The sequence below is a fragment of the Crocodylus siamensis genome, chromosome 1 (assembly GCF_052110815.1).
Source record: "Crocodylus siamensis isolate JL-2025a chromosome 1, ASM5211081v1, whole genome shotgun sequence".
NCBI classification, from domain to species: Eukaryota; Metazoa; Chordata; order Crocodylia; family Crocodylidae; genus Crocodylus; species Crocodylus siamensis.
The window spans coordinates 344206689-344234678 of record NC_143395.1 but is presented as its reverse complement, the minus strand read 5'-3'; the positions used below and the strand labels follow the sequence as shown (position 1 = coordinate 344234678).

Genomic DNA, 27990 nt, shown 5'->3' with positions numbered 1-27990 from the left:
AAAAATTACACTTGCTGTTAAAAATGTGTGCCTTATTTCCTATTTTAATTTTTCTGATATTACTTTCTAAGATTGGTTCTTGCTGTATCTTTCTCTACCAAATAAGGAGGAAGATAGGGATGATGGCATCTCAGGGTTTATATACACATACTTTCTGACCGTTGACTTAACTTTTTAAAATCAACTTAACTGTCAGAGTATGCACACATATATGGAGCAGAGTCAACTTAAATACCTGTCAACTTAAATGTGGGGTAAGATAATACACTTCTGAGGTGTATTATCTTGAGTTGCATTATTTAAATTGAGTCTGTGGGGGGAGGGCTCACAAGACCACCAAAATTGCTCGAGTTGGTCAAAATTGGTTTAGAAAAGTCATGGAAACTTTCACTAATCTGTTTGATAAAATTAGCACCATTGAGCAATTTGATATAAGGTAAGCGTTGTGATGCTTCCCTCCAAAGAATAACATGCTTTCTTTGTGTAAGTGCTGTCTTAGTCTGTGGCTAACTAACTGAGTTTGGATAGCTAGTTCTGAGTATATCCAATACTGAATTCTGAATGTATTTAATACATATGTGCCCTTGTTCACCCTTGTGATACCCCAAGGCTAGAAATAGATGTTGTCAAATGAAGCATATCAGCTGTGCTGGGATGCATCCTGGAATAGCTGATCTGCTTCACTGGGAGAAACACAATCACCCCTTGTCCTGCCCATTGATCTTGTGGGGAACATCAGGTGATGTGTTCCTGACTTCCAAAGACACACCCTGGAGATTGTTGGAGGCACATCTTTACAAGTGGAGAACCCCAACTTTCTCTGCTTTCCTGGAGGCATGGCTCTGGAAGCAGGGGAAGCTGGGCAGGTATTCCTTGGGTTTAAGGGGCATTATTCTACACAGGACTTTCTGGAGCATACAAGGCAGACCTTCAAACTTGAGAACACCTGCCTGGTACAGCTGCGGTGTTCTTACACAGGCTCTGGGAGGTTGTGGCTCCAAGAGCCTCTCTAATTAAAGAGCCTGGAGCATCGCATGTATCAGCATCCCAATGCTGGAAAATTGTGGTGGGGCACTTTAACTAAAGCTCGTCTAATGAGCTTTAATTAAAGTGTGCCTGCTGCCATTTTTCAATGCAGGGATGCTGCTACACATGATGCTGGAGTCTGCTGGAGCACAGTAATTACCATGCTCCAGGAGATGCAATTGATTGAGTTTATTCCAGCAGACTTAAGTAATTATAGCACATTGGAGCAGCCTCAATGCATGTGTATAGGACAGTGTGGACAGTTCTAGGCTGCTTGTGCTTTCTTGCCATAAAGCAGTTTGGATTGGCCTCTATCATAATAAAGAGGCACAAATTATTACTACCTTTTGTTGAAGCCACAAATTTGGGTATTTGTGGCACAATAGAGGGTATAGATGTCTATTTGCTTTCACTTTGTGCTGCCATAAAAATATATATTTTTTATAAATTTATCTATACAAATCTATTACCACCCTAAATTCTTTGTAGGGTAACAGCTTTTCAGAATTTAGACCCCCATTCCATGGGTCTGATTTGTATTACTTATCCCTAAATGTATGATGCATTTAGCTAGATTATTTTTTTGTTTACTTGTTTGAATGGGTCCAGTTCACTCATCACTCCGTATGAATTCCCTGTTCTTAGCTTTATATAACCTTCCACAACCCTTTGCATCATCCACACATTTTATCAGCAGTAATTACATTTTTCTCTTTAGTTGATGGATGAAAATGTTGAATAGCATCAGACTTAGTATCAATCCCTGAAAAACCCGACTAAAAGCACCTCCATTAGATAATGTTGGGTCTGCTTGAGAACTGTCCATTAGCCACTGCTTAATTCACTCAGTGTGTGCTTTGTTAAAGAGTGACACTGCCTTGCCAGCAAGCTCACACTTCACTGGTTTTGACATCTGGATTGTAATTTTGGGGAGGTGCTTGGTGGCTTTACCCCACAAAAGGATTTCTCAAAGTGGTTGCAGAACCAGCAGCAGCTGCTAAACTCAATACAACTCTAAATGCAGTATACATATCTATGTTGGAGGACAAATTTCCCAGAACACCTTCACTCAGGCTCACACACTTAAAGCCAACTTGGATCAGCCACTTCAGTAGGGCACAATGAACAGCAGTCTAACATTTATTAGCTGGTTCTGAATGTCTATTTTGTCCATTGGTTTGCCTACTTTATTTGTTTAAGCCAAATATGCTAATGAGGATAATCCGATTTCATTAGGCTTGAAATCTGAATATCACTTTCAACTCAGTAATCGGTCTAGGCGTACATATATAAGCATGGCTCTTCCAACATCTTAAATAACATCTCTAGTATTTTGGTTCATTTTCATACTGCTCTTCACATCTCATAGCTGGACCTGGAAACTCCACTTCTTTAGCCTTAATTAATGGCCTCCAAAAATCCATTCAAAGTACTGTTGGTTGTATCATATTCTTCCATGTCCTTCACCATTTAACCTCACCTTCCTCCATGCTCTAATACGATGATAGCTTATTCCCACTTAAGCCATTGGCTTTTGATTCAAAGTGATGCAGGGAGCCAAACACTTTCCATGCAAAGACCCAAGGGTGGCCACTGATGTTTAAAAATAAACATACAAAATGTCTCCCTGTAACCTGGCCTATGTCCTGTATCTTGTACATAGGAGACTGTCAGGTCCAAGGGACACAACAACTACAAAAGGCACACTTCCCCTTTGGTGGTAAGCATCAGGTATATCACAAGCATCTTTGAGAGAACTGAGGGACATTTCAGAAGAGGTTTCAGGAAGATTAATTATCTATATGATAGTTAGGTTAGCTATATCATGACAGGGAGAAGAGTATTGCAGCAGGAGTTAGAGGGGAATTTTGAAAGTTACAGACACAGTGCTATGGACAGCAGTAAGAGTCAGACCGGGTACAGAATAGCCCAGGTCGATAAGCCCAGAAAGTCAGAATCAAACGGATAGGTTCACACCGGACTAGAGAATGGAGAGGGAAAGTCCAGGTAGAGAGAAAAAGGGCAGGGTAGAGACCAAGTTCTATGCCCCGAAGACAGCCTTTGTACTCCTTTATATTCTTCTGGCTTAGAATGGTGTGGTCACAAGCCAGTTTTATGGGACTAGACCCAATCACCAGTCAATAGATGACCCTGAGGTTTTTTTCACTGTTGTGTGGAACATATATAGGAACTCCTATATATATTAGTCCTTTACCTATTCTTTAGTTCACGATTCATCACCCATGTATAGTGCCATTGTAGCACCATGGAATGAGAAGCTGCTTTTCCATTGGTAGAGGATCTTGGGGCCTCCATGTGCTCGAATATATCTAGGAAATATATTGCAGTGTCTTCCTAAGCCATAACTTGCAAAGTATTTAGGGTGTATTTTTAGATGGGATTGAGGTACATAACTGGGAGAATGACCCACAGCTGGGACATGGTGATATGTTGAGCTTAGGAAATGGGGGAAACAACACACTAATGTGGTGTGCACTGAGATACACCAGTTTCTGTCACTTCCCTCACGTGTCTGGTATGTAAGTCTTTCTATCCCTTTGGTGTGCAGCAATGGATAATCACTCGCTATCTCTGATGTGCACTGCCTGCTTCCGGAAACCAGATCTGCTGGGTATGCTGGTTTTGTCTTGTCCAGTCTGGAGATGTAGATCAAGTAAAGCATGGGTCTCTGAAGATAGAAGGATTGACCCAGGTATCCTTGTAAAACAGTTGAGTAGAAAGACTGAGTATCTTTGTTGTATCAACATAGAGATCTCCTTGCATGTAGCTTCTTCGCATTGTTTTATACAGCCACTAGTGTGTAACTACAGGATGCTGTGTTTGGCACTCTTCTGTTGTTCTGGTCATCAGTAATGTAGATATGTTCCTCCATATCTCAGCTGTGTGGATTGGCCAGTGGAGGATATAAACCTTTTATATACAGTGAATTTATGTTCATAAATGGGAATCAGAAATCTCAGCTGCTTTGATCCTTCTATTGAGACTTTGGGGATGCTGGCTGCCTCACCAGGCAGGCAATTTTGAATTGTTGCCTTGGGGCAAGGATTTAATGGTTAGGTGGGGCAATACCTAAGCCAAGGTGCATAATGAATTACTTTGCAACTAGCCACTAATGTACACACAACAAATGGGGAAGAGACAAGCTCAAAAGAATGGAATCCACTGGGTGTGTCTGCATGTGCTATTATGGTAAAGCAAAACATTTCAGCACTTGTTGGGCCAGATGTTTCTCCTGGGTGCTGCATCTACATGTGTGCCCAGGATCACAACACGTTAAACTGGGTTGGAGCAGCCCTGCCTGTCAGTGGTTCTGGGGGATCACCTGCCAGCCTGGGGCTACTCTGACCCTGCCCAATGTGCTGTGGAGGGGCTCACTGGGGCACGAGGGTGCTTCAAGCACCCAGCAGCAAGCAGCCCTGCATTAGCCAGCAAGCAGCCCTGCACTGAAGCACCCTTTTGCCCTAGCCAACTGCATCAGTGTCTACATATATACTGCTGCAGAGTAAAAAACTCTGCAGTAGGATGGTACTTTTATTTACAATAGGGCCACACTACTAAACATACTAATAGTGCTGCATCTGTAGATGCGAGATGTTTACTATGGAGTTAATTAGTTTACTCCACACTAAACACCTTGTATAGATGCACCCACTGAGTAGGCAACTACCTAACCTAGTCAATAGGAAACAAAAAGAAGTAGAATGTGTCTTAAGCCACACCACTAGGAGGTAGGTAGCCCCTGAGGAGTTACAGCATGCCTACATAACACATGGCTGAGCTAGCTTGAGTAAAGCAGTATAACCCTACTTGACTGGCACTTTACCCACAATAAAAATATAAAATTAAACTCCAAACAGAGCTAATAGCTTTTGGAGCACTGAACTAATGCAGCTATATCTTTTTTATTTATTATTGATTTTATTTATTAGATTTATATCTTGCCCTCCATAGAAAAGCTCAGGGCAGCATTACAATAAAAAAAGCAAGATACATTACAAAAACATAAAATATTAAAAGGAGAATAGTATGTAACAAACAGCAAACTCCCCAAGCAGTGCCCCCAAACTTAACCCCCTCTTGTTAAAAGTCTTTCACAATAAAAAGGTCTTAAATTGCTTCCTGAACATATTTTGGTATCTGAGCTTGCTCATTCGGGCATATCCATAGACATCTGAAACAGGACTGAGGCACTTATATCTAAAATTTCTTTCTAAAAATCCCAGATCAAATATTATTTAATTTGTAATCTCTGTAGAATAAGTAAGAGTAGAAGAACAGGGTGCCAGCCTCAGGTGCTGTTTTAGAGGGGATGCAAGAAGAGTGGCTGCTGCCACTGCTGGCTTGACTGCTGCTGCTGCCAGGCTAGCCACTGCCACTGTACTGGCCACCATGCCACCCAGGGTGCAGAAATGGTTTGTTATGCTCCTGTCTAAGCTAGGTTTACCATACATTTGAGTTTTCCAGGACATGTCCTTTTTTCAGGCCCTCCACTCTCCACCCAGGTGGTTTTTGAAATCTGAACCAATGTCTGGGACTTTGCTTTGTTCCACTGGCAAGAGTGGGGGAGGGCGATTTGAGGCAGTGGGCACAGATGCATCAGTATGCATGCACATGTGGCCAGCATGCAGCCAAGAAGGGTTGTGGGAACAGCCTCGGCAGCTGGATACAAGTAAGCCTGTGGGGGGCAGGGGTTGGAGGGCCAGGGCTTTAAACTGTTCAAGGGGCTGTGGAGGGTGTGTGGCAGTATGTGTGTGACAGGGATGTGTGGAGGGGAGCGGGGGAGGGTGCCAGCACTGGGAGAAACAGTCTGGGCACAGGGGCTGGGGCTGTGGCAGAGCAGAGGGAGTAGCAGGATGGTTCCTTCCCCTCCAGTAAGGGAAGGGGGCAGAGGGCACTTTGAGGGCAATGGGGAGCTCTGTGGCTAGGTCAGTGGCACCAGGGTTGGTGCCCTTGCTTGCGGGGCCAGGCTGCCTGGGAGACATTGCTTGCGGAGGGGGCATGGCCAGGCTGTGGGGGTGCCGCAGGCAACCCCTCTTCCCTCCTGCCCATGTGAGGGCTGAATTCACTCTGCCACTACCCACATAAATTTCATGCTCTAACCCAGTGAAGACAGGAGTAGCTGGGGGCCTTCTCTGGCAGGGTTGTGGGGAGCAGGAGGCTGCAGATCAGGAGTGAGGGGCACCACTTGGGATGGCAGACTGTGGGTCAGGAGTGAGGGGCACCAGCATGGCTGGGGGGGTGCGGCTGAGGGACTGTGGATTGGGACTAAGGGGCATTAGCATAGCTTGTGGGGGTAAAGGGGCCGTGGTTTAGGAGTGAGGGTCAGCAGCAGGGTTGTGGGGCTATGGGTGTGGAGTGAGGTGTCCCCCTGACAGTTGTCCTCTTTTTTGGAAGTGGAAATTCGGTAAACCTAGTAAGCTCACTGGGCACAAAGTTAACCTTTGTGTTCTCTAGGATCCTACAGCACCTTCCCTGAGCATACCCAGAATCCCCCAAGTCTGGTCAGATCATCATCTCCTGCATATGGTCAATCAGAATCCAGGAACTAAGCATACCTTCACGTAAGTCCCATGAGATGTCCAGTGCAGTAGTCATTCTCAGAGCATGTCACTCAGTTTCTCCAAGAACTCCACATCTTGTGGTTGAGCTTTACAAGGGACTACAACACTTTGTTTAAGCAATTTAAAATTGTTCTGAAAGAATGGATGGAAAATCAAGATAATATATGGGAGCTGGAAAATATCTGAGCCAGACATATTTTCTTTATAAAGACATTTAGTGTTACTGCTCCCTATTTACTATGATAACGTATTTCATTACATACATATATATATTTCTTAGCTACATTTATCAGCTTTTGACTCTTCTAAATCTTTATGTGGATATTTTCCATACCATTCAAAAGCCTGACTCCAAAGTCACTGAAGACTTTGTCACATCTACATGTAATATGACAGTGAAGGGTTTCTCTTGGCAGAATTTCATGGCTGCTTCTTGAATCTGGCTTCTTTATGACATTTCCTCCATAGGTATTTTCCCATGTCTTCCTGCCTTCTTGCTTTTCATGGGAGGAGAATTAAAAGTTACCTGTGTAGATGGCAAGTCAAACCACCTAAACCCTGATGGCTTAAAATTTCTGTTTCACTGCCTGAATGATAAAGTGATAATTAACCACAAAGGGTTGAAGGAATGAAGCCAATATTGCTCAGAAGCCAGGTTGCTGAGAAAGCATATTGCTGAAGGTATTTAAAACGGTAGTGGAAAAATACTAGACACTGCAAAGAATGTCTGCATTGGCGTAGGTAGATTGGGAGGCTAAACAGTCTTCTCCATCTCTTATCTGTATAATTTTACCACTGCACTCTGCAAAGGACTTCTAGAGCATTTTAACTCAGAAAGACAAAGAAGAATGTTGCTGGTCTGCATGAAGAGGTTAAAAAGGCTCAAAAAAAGGCTGAAAAGTTGGCCACCAGCCAGTTTTCATTGGACTATGAAAATGAAATAAACTGGTCCAGCTGAGTTAATCTCCTCCTGATTCCCAAAGGAAACTTGCTTCACCATGAAGAGGGGGATTAATCTTGCAGGTGTTGTTCAGATATACTCATCACTGCGAACAGCAAAATTACCCTTACGTGTAACAAGCGTATCAGACTTTGGGGGGTTTGCAGTGCAAAAAGATCATCATTCTAGATTTGTTTTTAAATACCTGCCTTTATCTTCAAAAATGCCATCAACTTCTCTGCTCCTTCAAAAACATTCGAACAGATGCAAAGCCAGCAGTATTTTTTCACGTACATCTCTACACATTTAAAGCATCTGCTGTTTGTAAAAGATAAATATATAAATAAATAAATGTGTTGGGATATCAAAGTTTCCAAATCTGTTGTATCATTTGAAGGAGATTGGAGATGAAAACAACTCGGCTGCCCCCACACCCTTGTAGTTATGGGAATAATATGTTTTCTTCCATCAACGTGTCCACTTTACATTATTCAGCACAAAGGTTTGTGAAATAAGAATCATGGGAATATCACAATATAAAGGAAAAAAGGTACAAATAACAGCTTCATAAACTGAGAAATGTACATAAATAAATCATGTAGATGGGGGCAGCTTGCTTAGCTGGCAAGAAAAAAAATATGGAAAATCTGCTTGTTAAACAATAACCACAGAGTGTGCTTTTATGATGTTTTTTCACCACAGTAATTCATATTAGAGATAGAAGCAGTTGCATGTTAAATAAAATCATTCAGCATTGTTCTTCTCGCATTACAAAGAGCTGACTTATGTTGTTTTCAGATGCCTCCCATTAGAAAGTAAATATTCCTCTGATGTTATACATTTCACAAAATTTAATAAAGATGAACTGTAAATAAAGTCTCAGGGAGATTTCAGACAGTTTTATTAGCAGATTGTTGAAAAGAAAAAGAAAATTAAATACAATAACAGTAAACGTGGTTCTCACATTGAAACCAGGCTCAAATAACTAGGCTACCATAGAAAAATTTCCAATTCTTGCATTATGATGTAAAAACAGATTTTTGTACAGATTTTGTACAACAAAATTCGTAATAACCTTTTATCATTTTTAGAAAACTTTAAATATATAGATAAAAATAGACAATTTTCATAGGTCCTACATGAAGATGAGTATGTTCTGTTCCAAGGGCTTGCATAGAGCGCAAATGTGGTTATAATATAGAACAACTAGACATTAATATCTTTAAGATTACAAAAGCATATAAACAATAACATGAGCACAACTTTTCATCATCTATGCAAAAAAACCCAAAATTTGTATAACTAAAGAAGGGCAAAAATTGAAATTACAGCAACATTTCATGGATTGTAATATTTACACCATTTTAGTAAGGTTCTCTCTCAACTTCCAGTTTAAAAACTGTTTCCCCTTAATCGGTAAGATTTCCATTTATGTACCAAGCCAAACACTGAGGCATTCCCAAAGGTCTTCAAAATATATACTGTAAAACTATTAAACCTACTTACAGGTGACTCTATGCAAGGAGCAGAGCAATGGCAGATGCTACTACATGTTTCAGTTGTAGGCTTTTACTTCTCTTTCAGATACGAATGATTCAAAAGCTTGCCACAAATCCATCTAACTTTACAGTTGTTAACCCTTTAAAGACTGCATATGAAAAACGTGGAGTCCAGAATCTCTAAAGTGTTCAACTATGAAAGTTATGAAAGAATCATGATTAGAAAATAACGTTACTACAAAGTATTAGATAATAATATTTAATGAAAAATATTGCTCAATAGTTCTTTAAAAAAAAATTGTCTTGATGTGAACTTGTATATACAACTTTCCTATTGTTAAAAAAGGATTGTGGTGGAGTAAAGATGGGCTACACAAAAGAACTGTGTACCGATATTGCAAGGAAGACCTACAAACTATAGAAGCTCAGTGCTAGAGTTTACAAAACATTATTTTTTTTCTTTTTACTTCGACAAAATAACATTAATATCCAATCAAAACTATTTTTAAAGAAATATGTTTAAGTTAGGCATCTTAGACATTAAAGGTTCTGATATGTTTCCATGAAATAAATAATATTTATATGCATAAAACATTAAAGGTGAAAAAAGCATAATCACAAAACTTACAGTAAACAGCACTGATTCACAAAATCAGTCTTTAAAGGGGTAACCCAAAAGTATGCAAAGCAAAGAACATAATTCTTGTATGTAATAAGCACTGTGTTGCAGCTTACTTCCAGTTATCAGCACACAGGTGAAAACACATACTGTAACTTTCATAAAGACAGTGAAAGGAACACATAACCACCCTTCCCTAAGACAAGGCAGGGAAGGACAATAGACTTCAACTGTATCACTCAGCTCTACGTGGAATTGGACTGATACATCAAGTGTTTGTTAGGTTTTCTTTTTTTAGTAACATTGACGTAATATGACATTAACATATAAAAATATTTCTGGTGTTTGACTTGCTGCTCAGCCACAGTCCATTCTTAAAAGTGCACTAACAGGGCACTAAGCAGGGCTCAATATACAAATAAAAGTGGCTGATACAGAATTCTGACTTGTTACCAGATGCTTAACATCTCATTCAGTAATACTGTGACTCCAGGACAAATATTTACATGCCTGCATGCGTTAAAACTAGAAAGGCGTCTTTCTGACCAACAGGGTGACAAAACATATTATCTAAAATTTTCATTTTCCTAAACTCTAGTATTCTACTGCATACATAATACCTTCCGTGTGTGGTTGTGTTCATATACTGTACATGTGACCAACAGTTTGAATAAAGAAGCAAAGTCTTTTATTTCATAAACCCCTGCCAGTTTAGAATGAGAAATTATTACTTTTTATTTATTTTTCTTCTAGGAAAAGAGACTTTATGAACAGTAAAACAGTATTGTTTACATTCAGCATTTCTTTTCACTTTGACAAAATTTCATTTTGCTTATTGTGATCTAATGTCCACACATTGGTCTCTTGGAAAGTAGGTGAAAAAAACGTCTTTAGAAGAAACCCCACAATTCTCAAGTTTGAAAACTGAATGTAACTATTTTTTTTTCTTTTTCTTTTTCTTTTTTTTTGTAAGAATCCTCTCATGCCCTCTTACAGGTTTACTTCTGAGCAGTCTTGCTGGTTTAGGTATGGCATAACAGTCTGCAAATATAGGGGAACACTGCTGGAAGGAACGCCTGATGTGCTCAAATACAGAATGATCAGAGGAGGAAAGAGTTTGCATCCCATTCAAAAAAAGAACACTAGGCCTTGTTCTGACCCATCTGTAACTGTGTATACAAGGGGATCTAACAGCAGAGCTGCAGATTTTCACTGAAAGAAGAAGAGTGTTTCTTAGACATTTACAAACATTCTCTAGACCTCTGGATTGAGCCACGGGTGATAACCAATGGAGGACACTCTTGCAGAATGCTTTAAACTTTGAAGAATGTTAATACACACATTGAGGAAGTTGCCTTGAAAACATTTTGTTTTAACAGAACTTCCAAATATTGGATGTCTTACTGCAAAGTCCTTTACCATAGCACAGGTATCTCCAGCAGTGTAAGATTCAGTACATGACAGTAGTTTTCAAATAAAGTCTTCCATCTAAAATAAGAAAAAAAAATCATTAAACATCCAGCCCTATACTCTATCACCAGGACAAGCAGTAAGTTTGTAAAATGGGTAACTGCAAAACTTCAGGTGGCAAAAAGCTACATGAAAAATGGTGGTATTGAGATGTTGGCCTGTCAGTGATGTTATTTTACCACCAAATGTTGAAACTTAATGCCATCAACAAAGCCACGCAGACTGCAACACTTGAACACTGCAACAGTTTCTATAGCTCTAAATCACATGATAATGCTCTAAAGCTTTAATATATGCTGCATTCATATTATTGCTTGAACAACAGAAAAATAGTTTGCGCTTCTGTGCATGTATTTTTACTGATATGTAAAACTTAACTGAATACTGCTGAACACCAATTACTTCTTCCATGGTTGCAGAGCAAAAATCTCCTGCATGCAATCACAAACACTCGCATCACTAAAGGCATTGCTCATACCTTATGATTTAGCTCTGTTGTTAAATATACCATGTAATGTAACCATTGCACACATTTGTAGTTATTTATACATAACCCAGCATAAAAGATTTAAACAGCATCAGTGAATTATAGCCTTTTCCCCCTAAAAGTGTGATTAACTAAAGAATTACTATGTTAAAGATGTAAGCATGTCTCAATTTTTACTACCTAATTGAGAAACATATGTTTAAACCAGAGTGTGCATGTGAGGAATGTGGTGGGGGAAAAGACATGAAAAACAAATGATACAGCCATTGAATCAGCAATTTGGAAGTGGGCGGGAGCTTTGGGATTAATACTGCTTTATGCCCCAAGTCTTTTTTAACTGGTTTCCAAGTATGAAACAATATGGATATACAATACAAAATATTTATATATAAAAAAGAAATAAACAAGCTCATAGGTTCATTCTCACTAAGCTGTCCTAGCTGATAAAAAAGTGTTTTATCCTCTGGGTCTAAATTACTGAAGTTATAGCACATTGTACTCCTGAATTGCCTGCTCAGGGCTTCCAAGGACAAAACACCTACATCTGAATGTACAAATAGCACAGAAATTCTTCTGATTCAACCCTCATGCATCAGTAAATATTTATAACTTTCTTTCTTTTGAATTCAGGCTAGTTAATCTATATTAACCTGTCATATTATTTAAAAAATCACATTGTGAAAAAAAAGAACAAGAATCCATTGCAATAGAGACATTCTAATAATCACTGAACTTTTTCAAACACTCCAACATCTCATCAAGCCTAAAGCAGTGAAATGAACCTTCTATAACTATTGACAGAAACAGAGAAGAGCTTCGTTAGGGAGGCACCTTAAAGCACACACAATCGTAAGTGGTCACACACTGACCTTCCACATCCCACTGAGGAGCTTCTGTCATTGCTACACAAGGATTCAGGACAGAATTAGCATGCATTTCTCTGTTCCTCAATAATTGTTTCAATCTATTTTCAATCTGCATTTCTCTCCAGTCTTACTCTCATTTTCCATCACTTGCTCTCTTTTTCAGTTCTCTGGGTATGCGCTCTTCTGCTTTTTTCCCTATCCTTTCACTCCTCCCTTCCCCTTCCTCTTCACAGATGATCCAAGCTTTTTTCAGTGGAGTAGACAACCCTCCCTGCCTGTAGATACTTACTTTCAGAACCATTTCAACCTTCTCTTTGCTCTTTATGGTCTTTGTGCATTGAAGAGAGATAAAAGGAAATTGAGTAGGCCTTAACTTAAAGGCTTTTTATTCTGCTGTGATGCATGAAGAACAGCCCAAATGCTTGTGAGAAGTCGGAGAGGGGAAGAAAAAGAAAGGTTATCTAAAAAATACTCTGGAAAGGATCAGCTTTGGAGGCCTGATAAAAGGGATTGAACACCCTGCCCCTTCCCCCCCCCAAACTATACTGTAAACACAGGCTAACTGGACCACCATTGATGATACTTACATTTAATTCTGCCACATATTGAACAAATACAATAGCCACTTACAATAGTAAAGCTGCCTAGATACCTCTGTAGGGGAATTAATCCATAGTATATACCAGCACTTTGGCTAGTTTCAACGAGTGTGCTAATAAGGGCTAGGCATAAATCCTATACCTAAACATTAAGATAATCTAAAGCCACTAATTTATATTTTATGTGACTATGTCTCTACATACCTTTTAGAATAAAATGTTAGTTAAAAATATTCTCAACTATAACAACAATAAAAAAAAATAGCTGTAGGATGCTGAATCCTTGAAACAGAAAGCACAAAAGGAATTTCCATGCAGGGAAGAACAGTACCGATATTAAAAAACAGCTTTATTTTGTACTGCCTATGAACCCAATCTGGTACTGAAGTCATTTTTTATTAACTGAATTTTTTGTTTATGTAAATAGCACCAGGATCAGGTCCTATAGTTTCTGTTTTACACCTTCATATGACTACAGTTACAGTAGTCTTAAAAACTGTCTTCTTTATATAGTCAAATACATTCTTAATAATAAACCTTGCTATCTTTTATCATGGGTATTTATAATAATTATAAAGCTGTTGTTTTTCAGCTAGCTCTATGATGAATCATAAAAACTGCAATTAAATGACTTCATATTGATCATGAAATTAAAGTGAACTGAATATGAACTGAGTATCTGATCTAATTCTATTATTTGACTAAGTATAAAACAGATATATTCTTAACTTGTTTGATGAATTCTCCTAACAGATGGACAAATGTAGAAAGCATTAAATATGTCAGTTGTAAGATATAACCCACCTGCCACAGCTGGTATAGGTATGGCATGTTTGTAATTAAGTCATACTTAGTCAGAGTTCAAAGGTTCTCAACAAATGCTAAATATTTTCTTTATTTTTTCAAGATTTACAACAATAAGAATATGTGATAAGATAAAAACAATGAACAACTCTTTCTTTCAAATTTACTAAATTGCATTTAGCTTTAAGAAATATTTTCAGACTCTTGCTCCTGTCTCAATATTCTTGTCAACTAAAGTCTCCTATTTCCAGTCTCCAGGTAAGTGATTGGAGCCTACCAATGTTGTTATCAAAAGTGATCTGGGTCCTTTGTATATGTTGCCAGTGTGTTCTCCTGTGAATACCACAGTTCTGAAGTTTCCTGCCCACACTTATTGTGTTTACCCATACAGCACATATATTTTACAGTCCGTTGAACTAATGCAGAGTTTACATCAAGGAAATACAAAGTTATATACTATCCATGCAGATATACTGTAACTACTTGAATCCAAGATGACTTCAAATTTAAGATCCCCCCCCCCCAATAATTAGATTCTATGCATGGAAAACATATAAAATGTATTATCATTTCCCATGTATAGAATCTATTGCTGGGTGGTTGTCTTAGATTAATTCCCCCCCACCCAAATGCACTAGAGCAAGTAATGACAGAGGGGCAGGTCACAGGAGAGTTAAGTGCTTCAGCCCTCCCCTTTGTCTTCTGTCACCTGTCTCCCACCACTTCCCCCCCTTATTCCCTGCTTTCTAGTGCCTGTGTTCCCTAGTGCCTGCCACTCCACAGTGCCTGACCCCCTGACTGCCCCCAGCTTGTAGTGCCTCCACTGTGACGGCCAGAACCAAAGAAATTAATAAGCAATAAACATGTGCTTCTTGGAGGCATTTGGAACTTTTGTCTAATATGAAGCTTGAATTTTTGTAACCTGCAAATGTAACTTGTAACTGTTTGTGGAACTGACTAGGCCTCAAAGACAAAGCTATAGCTGTGAAATTAGCTGACCTAGTAGTTCTTTCTTGCTCAGAATTTAGCCTTGATGATAATAAAAACTGGATTCAACTGCCTTTCTTGCAATGTACTGGATATCTCAAAAAAGCATAGTCAGAGAGTTTTGAAGGGGCTGGATTTAGGTGGGGTAATATTAATTTCAAACCTGAAGATGTTGTGTTGCAATTTGCTTATTGGATAAACCCAAGCTTGGGCAGTAACTTATTATAATGATTTCTAACACCTTTTAACTCCATAGGATAACAGCTATAAAGCACTATTATGAATGGCTATATAACTAAAAAATTAGCATAATTAGAATATAAAATAATACACGTCATAGTAACCCTCGGGAAGAATGGAACAGAAAGCTCATTACTGTCCCATACCCCCATGGATCTCTCTTAATCCCTGTGAGAGTGAGAACCAGATCCTGACCGAGGGGCTTCCACTGGTTATCCTTTGGGCAGCCCGGTTCAGAGATGTCTAACTTTGGTTAGTAACTTATTGATAGTTCCTCAGTTAGAAGATGCACATGAAGTTGAATCAGCAAGTAGAAATTCTTAATTTCTTTATTTTATTATCACTGTCAATTTTAATCTGTATTGTTATGTTGTCTGTTTATTAGCTTAGCCTTTTTATTAACTATTATATGTGCAAACTATCTTTTGTTGTCATAAGTAAAATTCATTCTTTTTTGTAAATAAAATTTGTCATTTGTTTCCTTTCCAACATCACCTCCTCGATCCCGAACCAAAAAGCCCAGTAGCTAATACAGTTGCAGTGCTCAGTGAGTCTGCAACTAAATTAATATACTCACAGTGCCCAGCTGGCCTGTGACAAGTGGCGTTACGAACAGGATCGAGGATGGAGAGTTTGGAGGGGAAGAATGGTGTAGAGGGGTCAGAAGGGCCCCACTGATTACTTTAATAGAAGAGGTTATGGGTATTAAGAATCTGGGGTGGGATAAAGAGAGATTGAAACCTGCCTGGAGTGACCCTGCCACAGTTCCCTGTCAGTGGGCTGCGTTCACTGCCGTGCAGAAAGGCAAACCGAGGAAGGGATGTCTGTCTTGGCTGCTGGCAACCTGCCTAAAACTGGGAGCAGAGGAAGCCACTCAGCTCATCAAACGATTCAATCCCTAGAGAGTCAAGTAACCCAGCTTGAAAGTGAATTAAGAAAAGAGAAAGATTCTAGCTTTGTTGTGTGTGCAGCTGCAAGGACAGCTCAAGATCGACTAGAGATACTAGACCATCGAGAGGGAAAGTTACTAGTTACACAGGCAATTGCCTCCCTTTAGCAGAAAGTGCAAGTGGCATGATCAATTGAACCTTCCCTTGAAAAGGTTTGGCAGTGTCTTTATAATGGGATTCCAAAAACTGAGCTGTGGGATAACTCAAAGAGTGAAAGTCTGTATGGTAAAATTGCAGAAACTAAGCCAGGGAATGATAAGTATGTGAGGCTCCCAGCAGAAGCCCGTGAAATCCCCACCTCCTTATGCCCCAGCAGGGTTAACCCAAACCTTCCCAATGGTGATGACCCATGTGGGGCAACAAGGGGGAAATCCCCAGATGGAGACATGGTCTTTTACTCGCACAGAAATCAAAGAACTGGAAGAGCAACATAAAGCTAAACCAGGGGAGCCAATAATATATTGGTTAGTTCAAATGTATAGTGAAGAAGCCTCAGCAGTATCTGCAAGTCGCACTTAGGCAGCACAATTGGTCCTCTGCCCTGAAATCCAGTTAGGTCAGTGGGTCGGGCAGGACCAAAATATTACTGTTTTCTGCTGCAATGCAAGCACCTGCTGCAGGTTATGGTAACATGGAAGAAGAGTTTAACACCCCCCCCATGAGCATAACTTAATTTAGAGAAAGCCATTCATTGTCTTTACCAGCTGTCTTTGACAGAAATTGTTCAAGCAGGAAACTGGAGGCATACTTTAGATGAAAAGTTAATAACGGAGGCTATGTGGAGAAAGTTTTGCCGGAGATCGCTCACTGAATGCACTTCAGCTTTCTTGGCACTACAACAAGAGTTAGTGACTCACCCGGTAAGAGATGCGATACGGAGGCTAGTACAGCTTCTGCCCATCTTGCAGAAGCCAAGGCTTCCCAAACAAATAAAAACTGCCAAGGCCATGGCAGTGGCCTCTGAGAAAGATGACCCAGCCGAGCCCCCCAAATTCAGGAAAGTGAGAAATGAAAAACCCAAAGCTCCATGGGTGCAAATGTGGAGAGAGCTACTGGCAGCAGGGTTCAGTAAAGAGCAAACTAACAAACTGCCTACCATAGTCCTGCAAGGGTTATGGATCAAACACTGTGAGGTGAAAAGGGGAAAAAGACAGAAACCTCGGCACCCCTCAACCCCCTGCAGTAGGAGTCCCGGCTGACCCAGCCCCCGTGCAAGGGGCCATTGTGGGGGCAGTAAAGGATCAGGGACCGGTAACACAGAATAATATTAGCCCCTTAATCAAAGTGCCTACAAAAAATGTTTTCATGGAAGGAAAAAGTTAATTGACATGCTACTAGACACTGGTGTCCAGCTATGTGTTTTAGACTGCAGAATAGGAAGGGGCACAGGGAACCCCCTACCAAGTGGTAGGAGTTGAAGGTGCCAGACAACCAGGACATTTGGACCGACCCACATTCACCTTGCCTAATGACTCCATAGTAACAGCAGCTGCTGTAATGCTCCAGGGAGGGCCGAACCTACTGGGACTAAATGTGTTGCAAGAGCAGCAGTTTATTCTTAAACAGGAAACCTGGTTGTTTGGCTGTACCACAGCCCAGGAAATCAAGCAGGAAGACGTGATGACGGTGGTAGCCCTATGTCTTATGACTCCGGTCGCCCTGCCAGCCATGAAGGAGGTACACTGATCTCAATACCACACACCTCCCCCCCAGGTGACACAACCCATCCAGAACATCATCAATCAGCAGCTGGAGGATGGAACCATCATTTGGACTCATTCTCTGTACAACATCCCGGTGTGGCCGGTATGTAAACCAAGTGGGGATTGGCAATTGACTATTGACTTTAGAGCTCTGAATGCCAATACCAACCATTTGACAGCTGCAGTCCCATCCATGCCTACGTTAACAGAAAACATTAGGTGTTATGGACCCCAGTGAATGAAATCCATAGATATTAAAAACGTGTTCTTTGCTATTCCCATCCATGAAGATCACTAGCCTTTGTTTGCCTTCACATGGCTAGGACAGCAGTATACCTACATAGTCCTACCCCAGGGTTGCGTGCATAGCCCCACCTTGGCCCATGAAGTGCTGGCTGCAATAGTCCATCAAGTCCAATTAAGCCACCCAAAGGTGCATGTCTGGCAGTATGTTGACAATGTCATGTTGGGAGGCCAGGACCAGGAATTAACCATTTGTGCTTTTGAGTCCCTAAAAGACAAGGTGCAGGCATTTGGATTCACGCTGTCCAGCAAAAAGATCCAAGAGGTTGGGCCCCAGTGTAAATTCCTGGGAATCCAGTGGCAACAAGGTGGACCCACCATACTGGTGAAGGAGCTACAGAGCCTGGTAGATTCTCCTGCCCCCAATAATGTAAAAGAGCTGCAAGCCCAGCTGGGAGCGCTTTAATTTCTGGTGCCTGCATATCCCTGAGTTTAGTGTGTTGGCCTGGCATTTGTATAATTTGTGCAAAAAAAGGCACAGTGAGAATGGAGCCCCAAGCACCAACATGCCATGCAGGCCCTCAAGGAGGCGATAACCATCCATGCCTCCCTAGCAGCACACCAGAAGGGGAGCTCTGGCGCCATGTAAATATGTCTAATGGGGGGCCCCAGTGGAGCTTATGGCAAAGAGATATGCCTAAGGCGGAGGGAAAGACCCTTGAGTTTTGGAGCAAAGACTGAAAGGGGGCTGAAGCCCGATACATCCTGCTAGAACAAATGCTGTGTGCATCAGCCACAGCTTTAGAAGCCACAGAGGCCCTGAGAGAGGAGTTACCCACTATCATAACCACTCCAGTACCCATCCTGGGAATAGCATTGTCTGACTGACACCTCCCACCTGGAGGGAGGGCCCAAGAAACAACAGTGCAGAAATAAATCTATTATATTTTAAGTCAGGCACAGCGGGTAACCCCTAAAGGACGTCCAGCACTAGTGGAAAAAGTCACAGAAAACATGGTCAACATGTACCCAGATGCAACCAGCTCTGATGAGCCATCTCCCATCAAGGAAGCACCTCCTTTCTCATCTGACATGAAAATATCAGAAGACACAGAAGTCTGGTTCACCAATGGCTCAGCCAAAGGGCGCACCTGGAGGAGTGCTGCCCACGGATTCAAGATGGTAAGCAGCTTACAATGAAGGGAAATGGCCAAAGTTTGCAGTATGCTGAGTTGGCCGTTGTAGCCAACGTGGCCAACTATAAACTGTTAGGCTATACAAAACCCATTTATATCTACTGTGATTCGTAAATAGTAGTAGAGGATTGCACCAAGTAGCAATCCTTGTGGAAAAAAGAAAACTTCAAAAGACAAGGCAAAAATATTTGAAGCTATGATAACTGGGAGACTTTGTGGATAATGGCAGAGGGAGGCCTTCCCCTACATATACAACATGTTAGTGCAGCACATGGGAACAAAAAAGCTGAAGGGCCTGAAGCAAAATGAAGCAGGCAAGTAGATGAGCTAGCCAAAGGCAGCACAGAAGCCCTTGTTGCTGAGGCAGAAGCTCAGCTACCCCCAGAGAAGGTGCCCAGCCCCTCCCTCCAGGCAACCCCTGGAGTGCTAGCCACAGAATGGCTGCATCAACAGCATGGACACCCTGGCTCACGTAGCAGCCACCTGGGGCATTCACCTAACCAAAAAGGAAGCATGGGAATTAGTCAACTCCTGCATCACTTGCCAGGAAGTCAAGGCCTGACTAACCCCTGCCTTAACTACCCCTTTGTCGTTACATAATGAAAAAGTAATATGACAAGTTTGGCAATGTGACTTTATAGGCTCACTTCCCTGCACACCCAGAAAGCAACAAATATGTTTGTAGCAGTGGAAGCAGTCACCAAAATGATGTTTGCTCGGGCCTCTACCAAGGCCACTGCACAGGACACCTGTATAGCACTAGAAAACCTGTTAGCCTTCTACCCATCACCTGTAGAGCTGCAAAGTGACAATGGTTCACATTTTCACAACCATCTTGTCTATAAGTGGGCTGCAAAACATCAAGTGCTGTGGACCTATCACTTTCCCTATCACCCGCAATCTAATGGACTGGTAGAATGAGCCAATGTTATCTTAAAGTGCAACCTGTGAATGGCCACTGGTTTGGCTTTCAAAGACTGGGACCTGCACCTGGATCGCTCAGTCAACTGGGCCAACAATCAGCCCCGCTCCAGAGGAAGCCCCATGCAGCAAGCCTTTGGCTAAGGCAAGCCCCGCAAGCCAGCAGTGAAACAGCCAAGGTGTGGTTGGGGGAAACTCCAGGCGGGGGATCAGGTAGTAGTTAAGCATCCACAGGGGGACAAATAGGAAGGGGTGCTAATGGCATGGGACACATGTAACTCATGGTGGCTGTCAAGATCAGATCCATCTAATGGGAGCCAGACTCCATTTTTCCTTGTTCCTGCAGATTGGGTCCATCCGCAGGCACAGCCGTAACAACCTCATCCTGCTCCAGAGCAACACTGCCACCCTCATCCAGCAATAAAGGAGTAGAATGCCATCAGGACAGAACTGCTAATCATTTGCTGTTGTTTAAATGATGTGGGGCATTCCCATGCTCCTGAACCCCAGATTGCATCTGCTGCCAAGGCCTTGAACACACTGAAATACTGGGAATGCCCAACTGCAATCAAAAAAGTGCAAAACCAGCTTCTCAGTCATTGGTGATGGATTGTGGACTGGCAAGGGGGAACCTGTCAATATTACTGTGGGACAGGGTGGTTACTTGGTTTCCTCCCATATGCCAGAATCGGGAAAAACGAGTGTAGGATAGGGGAAGATTATTGTTGTTTCTTCCAATAGCCCTGGTGCTGTTATATTTTGCCTGCAGGTACACTGCTGACCCTGAGTCCTGACATGACCACTGCCATAACCCCGACTGAAGCTTAAAATTCTACAAGCACCCGAAGCCCAAAGAGACAACCAAAACCTTCAACCCCACCTGCATGGGAAACAATTGCTCTGACAGTCCCCCTACCCAATGATACTTTGGCACAATGGTATACAGCTCACGAAATACACCAGTCCTCCAAGTATAGCAAGGTACTATGGTGGTTTAAAAACAGCTTTTATGCTGTTAAGTAGTGGTCATCCCATATTCCAGGTATTTTGTGGTTCTACCATATGAATGAAGGGGGGATTGCTCACGGATTTACATATACTACAGCCACCTATAACCAAATAGTCTGGGAAAGTCTGCAGGGTACAACCCTGGTCAACCCAGAAAAACTGGCTGAACCCATAGGGGGCACTGTGCCACAATCATTTTTGCAAGATACCCATGCCATCGTCGTACCTGGACAATGTGCGTTCAAGTACGCATATGGGGATACATTCCAGTGAATAAACCAACCCCATTGGGAAGTTTACCAATCCCAGAAACAAAAAGGGAAATGGTTAGCACCCAAACAGGAGAACCCCTGTCCGTTTTCTGCATTAAGCAGGGATGCACGTTGCTAATCCAAAAAGAGCCACCACAGGTGTATCTGCTACCTCGCTTGCCTAATGTCACCCCATGGTGGAAGTCCCAGACCAGGGCTTCAGTTCTCCTTAATGCCTCCTTGTTTAATATCCGTATTACCTTTAACCCAGAACAATGGTTTATCAGAACAGCATTCCCCAACTGTTCTGCCAGCACCCACTAGGCAGAGAAAATGTTGGGCTGGACTTGGCCAACTGTTTTCCAACCCACAGCCCAACAGCCTCCAAGCACCCAGAAAAAAGGAGGTACCCTAGACCACGTGTGAAACAGGCTTAATTCAGCCATGGAAGTTTGGAACATAAATAAATCACAGAAAAACACCCAAGAAATCATGGATATACGACGAGCTATAGGTTTTCTCATTAAAGGGGGTATGATTAATAACATGGCCCAAGAATACATTGATGAATTAGTAGAAACCATTGGCCATAAAGCAGCACAAATAAATTATTGTTAATGCATGCAGCCTTTCAAGCTGATGCTAATCAAACTCGGAGCACTGCATGTGCCCAAGTGCAGCTTTCACTTAACTTTCACTTTTCCCAGTCGATAAGAAATTTCAGACACGAAGAATGACCTGCTGGCTTAAAATGCCATGGACTATCCCACTGCTGACCCAATGGTTAGTTTACTGAAACGCATGAAGCACACGATGGGAGGGTTGTATCAAAATAAAATGCTTTTTGGTTCTACATAGGGTAGCAAACAGCACATGGTCCACTGCCCATCTCTTAACAACAAGACTGGGAGGAGGCTGTATATAGAACTGGGACTTGCATCGTCCCATTTGGGAAATTATAAACCCAGAAAGCCCCAAGTATTTAGTTCAATCTCCAGTATACCCTGTAAATGGCATTCTAATTGGCTTGGAAACTTTGGAAGGGATGGCCCAATAGCCCCCTGACATGATTTGTATAACACCCCTACTAGCGACTCCCTACATTACCCTAGCTCAGCGGATTTGTTAAGAAGGTCCTGGCTGCCTGTACTATCCCAACAGAGTGTTTTGGACCTCCTGCATCTGCCGCTGTGCAGAAGCTCAAGATTTTCAAGGGGCATCAGCTATCCTGGTTGTCCAAGACCAGGAAGCTATTTTAATGTAGCCAAAAACCCAGCTAGAAAGTCTCACTCTTAACCTAAGTCTTCCAAAGTCCTGGGTTCAAGATGTAGACATGCCTCAACTAAAAGGGTGGGATAAAGTAGCAGCCTACATTAACAATTTGCTTGAAGATGCCCGAAAAGGTAAACATCTTACTCTCATAGCCCAAGAGGAAGGGCGAATTACTAAGTGTGCTACTAACATGCCCCCACTGTGTAAGTACTATGAAGTAATTTGTACTGTGCAAATGTATGCCTTTACTAAAAATGCTCCTTTTCCCTGGTTTGTAGTAGTAATAAGTTTAGTTATGGAATTAATATTGTTTAATATAATTTGTAAATGTTGTTGTTATAAAAATAAGTCTAATATCTGTGCCAAAATAAATGCTGTTTCTGCCAACCATGTACACACCACCTGGCAGAAATCATATTTGTAGGCCTTACCAAATGCTCAAAGAAGCAAGGGGTGGATTGTGATGGCCAGAACCAAAGAAATTAATAAGCAATAAATATGTGCTTCTTGGAGGCATCTGGAACTTTTGTCTAATATGAAGCTTGTCATTTCTTTCCTTTCCAACATCACCTCCTCGATCCCGAACCAAAAAGCCCAGTGGCTAATAAAGTTGCAGTGCTCAGTTGGTCTGCAACTAAATTGATATACTCACAGTGCCCAGCTGGCCTGTGACACTCTACCCTCCAGTGCATACTTCTTTCATGACTTGCCCCCGCTCCCACCTGCTTTCCCAATGCTTGTGCCCCCTGTGACTGCCCCCCTCACTGTCCCAATACTTGTCCACTCTGCTGCACCCTCCCCACCCCCACACTCCTCCCACCACCACTTATACTTCATCATGGTTCGGCCCTGCTCCAGCCTGGGACACGGAGCACATGGTCATTCCAGCCCCTGCCTGGCCATGCAGCAGCCTTGGCTCTGGCTCTGGCCCTGGCCCCATACCCAGGTAAGAGTTGGAGCTGCCACTATCGTCACTGTTGCTGTGTGGCTGGATGGAAGCTGGAGCGCCCACGTGGTCCATGTGGCGTGGAGGAAGAAGTTGCAGCATGGAGGAAGAGATGGCATGGAGACAGACAACATCGAGCAGACAGGGTGGCAGAGGCTCCTGAGGGACAGAAACTGCACCTCCCAATTGGGACCCTGGTCCAGGTCAGGGTTCGAGCTGAAGATGCAGCTCAAATATTTTGCTCAAATTCAACATGAGGGCCTTTTTTCTTCATGTTGAATGGGGTGGACCTCATCTTGCATTTCAGTAAATAGGGTATTATCTAATATATACAAACACAGACTTCTAATTTTGCCTACTGCTATAAGTATAAATCATTACAGGTGAAGTATATTCTTGTCACCATGCCTAATGTTTTCACAAAGTATACTAAAACACTAAAGGTGCAAGTATGAATGGTATAAAAACACAAAAATCTCACTCTTGGGTGTTCAAGCAAAAATATAAATAAGGAAAACTGTGCTAAGTTGCTGAATAAAACAGCTTATAATTAAAAGGATTTAAATACTGAGTTCCTGAAAATGTCACCATTCAGCAAAATCATGCAAGCTTATATTAGCAACTCACTGTGAAAGTGCCAACAAACTTAACTCTCATTTGTTTTTGTTTGTGGGCTGATATGACAGGAGTTACAGCCTGGGCAATTTAATGAAAAAAAACCAAGCCCTTTTTAACCAATAATCATTTGGAGGTATTTGAATGAATGTGCCCCAAGAGTTACAAGGTCACAAGTGTTATTAAAAACAATTTTGACATAATGTTTGCAAGGCTGAAGTGATACATATGTCACAAAATACTTCCTCCATAAAGACATTAACTAGGGGACATTTATATTCATGCATTTACATTCAGTTCTTTGTAGTATTTGGACTCTTCAGTAGTGAAGATGTGATGTGGTAATGAGAACACAGGAAGGAAAGACAATAGTTTACTTCAGTGTGGTAGAAAGAGGGAAGCCCACAGAGACTGGCCAGAGAAGAACAGTGGGTGAGAAGGCAAGTGAATAATCAAGAGTCTCTGTAGCATATAGAGAGGAGAGGCAACTTGCGCAGGTTTGAGCTACATAATTTTGGGGTTTTTTCTCTTTTTTTTGTTACAGCACATTTTGAATATGATAACCACACAACCTGCACTCACTTCTTACAGTCATTAATATTATAATTCTTACACAATACACATATCAAGTGCAACAAATCTGAAGTAAGTTTGTAAGAGTATTCAAATGGTAAAAACAGGATTGCTCATTTGACAATTAGCAAATTAGATGTGCATTTTGCTCTCATTAATAGAGAGCTTTATTTTGTGGACAGCATGCTGGGTTGGAGACCTGGGTTCCCAGCACTGCCATTGCAGGACTTTGGGCAGCTCATTTTGCCACTTTATTTCCTTATGCTTCTGTTTTCCCTCCTGCTCCATCTTCTTTTCAGATATCACCACCAGATTGGGACGGAGCCTGTATCTCACTCTGTATCTGTACTGGGCCTACCACAGTATCCTGATCTTGGCCAAGTCTCTAGGGACTAACCATAATAATAAACTCCCATAATGATACTATTTTAATTAAAACACTGGGGTTTTTAATACTGCTAAAATTTTATTTGAAGACCATAGCTTTTAACAGTAGTTCAGCTTAGAAAGGCCTTTGCAAACCAAATGCCATCATATAACTAACAGCTGCAGGACCAAGCCCCTGCAAGGATTGAAGTCAATGGGAATTTTGCACTAAAATCCAATAAAGCAGGAACAGGTCTATTGCTCCTATATCCTGTATGCTTTCCAAAATTGTTAATCTGTGTTCTAGCTAGCTGATGTAATTATAATGCATTTCTCACTCTCTGCAAACAGGATGGTGTTCAGGGAAATGAAATATCACACCAATGTACGTTAATGTGACACACATTTTCTGACTTAAAGAGTCATTATGGCTGTACAATATTAAAGAGAAAAATATCGCGATCCATTCTCACTCTGCTATATTAAAAGAAATAAAATATTTGTGACATAAAATGGGGGTACTTTTATCTAAATAAAAAAAAAGCTGTTCACTTGAGCTAAAGAACATGATAAATTGTGTTTCCTTTTAGGAAGTAGCTTTATTGAAAATGGCAGCTATTTTCTCAGAAGTTATTTCCAGGCACCTGTAATCTAATGAGGTTTGTCCCTTTCAAAGAACAGTTGTATGTGCATGCCCGAATGCACACAACCTCTTCAGCCCAGAGCTGATAAAAGCATCTGCAAGCCATAGCTCAAGCACTTTTAAATTATATAACTGGGTGGTTTATTTGTTTTAATAAGATGGGGCAAATGTGAATCGCAGTGTACTTCTAACCTTTCATTCAGCCTGATGTTTTAATCATCTAGAGGAAGAGAAACAAAACAAAAGAAAACGATGGCAAACAAATGGTAATGATTCATGTGATGTTTGATAAGACAGTAACAGGAAGTCAAAATAAAAGCAAACATATCGCAACAGATGGAAGAGATCTTAGTCAAACTGTAACCCTTCAAAAAACTGAAAGGAAGCAGCTAATTAAGGATGAAATCTATTTTTGTCTGCTCTTCATATATTTAATTCCAAATATAGACAAAAGAGGATTGATTTCCCACCAAAGCAGGAAAACAAAAAACCAGGAGTCTGACTTTTTAACTATGGGAAAACCATTTATGCTGAGGACAATGCTCCTTCAAAGACTTCTAAGTATAACAGAGAGCATAATCCTGGTGCTGAAGCTGTTTCGCCAGCTGTAGCTAATTACTAGGCTTTTCTTTTCTTCATAAAACAAACTAATATGCTTTAAGGTTTAAAAAAGGAAAACACACCATCTCTCAGGAGGTACAAGGTAACCAGCAGCATGGAAGGCTCATTGTAGGACTGCAGACAGATGGAGGACAAAACAGGGAGGTGACAAAGTGGTCCCTATGCCCACTGCACTGCAAAAGAGGAATCTTTGTACTGGCCAAATATAGTTTGTGAAGAGAGAGGCAGGACAGAATCTGGTTTATGGCTTACATGGATTCAGTGTCTATAAAATACCATGAAAGTGGAACTGAGGAAGAGAGGTTGGGGTTGTAGGGCTGACAATTCATGAATTTCATCCCCCATGTCCTAAAAGAAAAGAAATAAAGAAAACAGGCTGCATCTACACATGAAATTAATGAAATGCAATAAATTCTGAAGCAGTCTGAGCCAGAATCAGGAGCAGTTCAAGTTGAGGTGGAGCTTCCTCAGACTGGCAGCAGGCTTGGGGGGTCAGCCCCAGGCTCCGGATGGTGGTGTTAGGGCTGTCTGGGGCACAAGAGTATTAAAGTGTGGAGTTGTGCAGCAGGCAACCATAGATGGAGGAAGAAAATATTATTTGGGGTGGGGGGAGTGCATGCATCAGCATAAGAACTACAACTCCCATCATGCTTTGCACAGCGTGATGCATTTGTGGTTAGCTTCTTTTGCCTCAGCCATATGGGATGTTGGCCTGGCTGCATGCCAAGTGGTGCTGCTGCTGTTGCTGGCCATGGCAAAACTAGTTTTGCGGGGGCTAAGCCCCATCAAGCCCTGGCCTTCCCCCACTTATGCAGGCAACCCCCATAGTTTAGCATCCCTGTGTCCTGGCCAGCCCCTGTTACTGTCTACATGTGCTTTTTCTCACATTATTCCGCCACAAGACAGTACTGTCCTCGACAGTACTATCTTATGAAAGAGTTAATTAATTTACTACACCCTAATACCAGTGCATGTGTAGTTAGTGATATTTGACTGCGGACCTAATTAGTCAACTACACAGTAAAGCGCATGTGTAGATGCACCTAGAGGGGCATAGCTGGACAGCTTTATACCCTGGGCAGCTGTGTGACATTGAAGGCAGTGCTATGTGCCACACTGCCAATCACAGCAATGTGATCAGCTATTTATGCTATTAAATTTAGTAAAGCTTGGAGGGAGAAAGCAGAAATCTTAACTTTCTTGAAGCAGAAATTTTCATGTCCACCTGAAGCAGTTTGTCTGGAGAATAGATATGGAGCCCTAGCAACAGGGGGCAAGAAGCATGTTCTGTTGGCAGAGGAGGACAGGCCAGGCCTCCCTGAGGTGGGAAGGATTGAGACAACTGTCACAAAAAAGAAGCAACAGGTGATGGTGTTGGAGACTCCCTTCTGCTGAGGATGGAGAGCGCCATCTGCCAGCCTGACCTGTTGTTTCGAGAAGCCTGCTGCTTGCCTGGAGTCTGGATCTAAGAGGTCACAGAGGGATTACTAAGACTCATCTGGGCCTCTGACTACTATTCCATGCTGCTCATCCATGTGGATACCAACAATATTGCCAGGGGAG

The 27990-nt window shown here is 41.7% G+C and overlaps 1 protein-coding gene across 7 annotated transcripts in view; it reads right to left on the bottom strand.

The window, feature by feature from the left end:
• Positions 1 to 8432: 8432 nt before the first annotated feature.
• The window catches only part of DACH1 (dachshund family transcription factor 1), a 538134-nt gene continuing 518576 nt past the window's right edge, over positions 8433 to 27990 (bottom strand). For 2 of the 7 annotated variants that reach the window (XM_090024542.1, XM_090024521.1), the window contains one exon: positions 8433 to 11154. Coding sequence is in view for 6 of the 7 variants with exons in the window: in XM_090024521.1 (XP_089880647.1) it covers positions 11117 to 11154 (38 nt within the window). In the remaining variant the exon portion in view is untranslated. Of the gene's footprint in view, positions 11155 to 11204; positions 11568 to 27990 lie in introns of those variants that run through there. The other 5 variants (XM_090024531.1, XM_090024505.1, XM_090024512.1 and 2 more) reach the window with 5 other exon arrangements.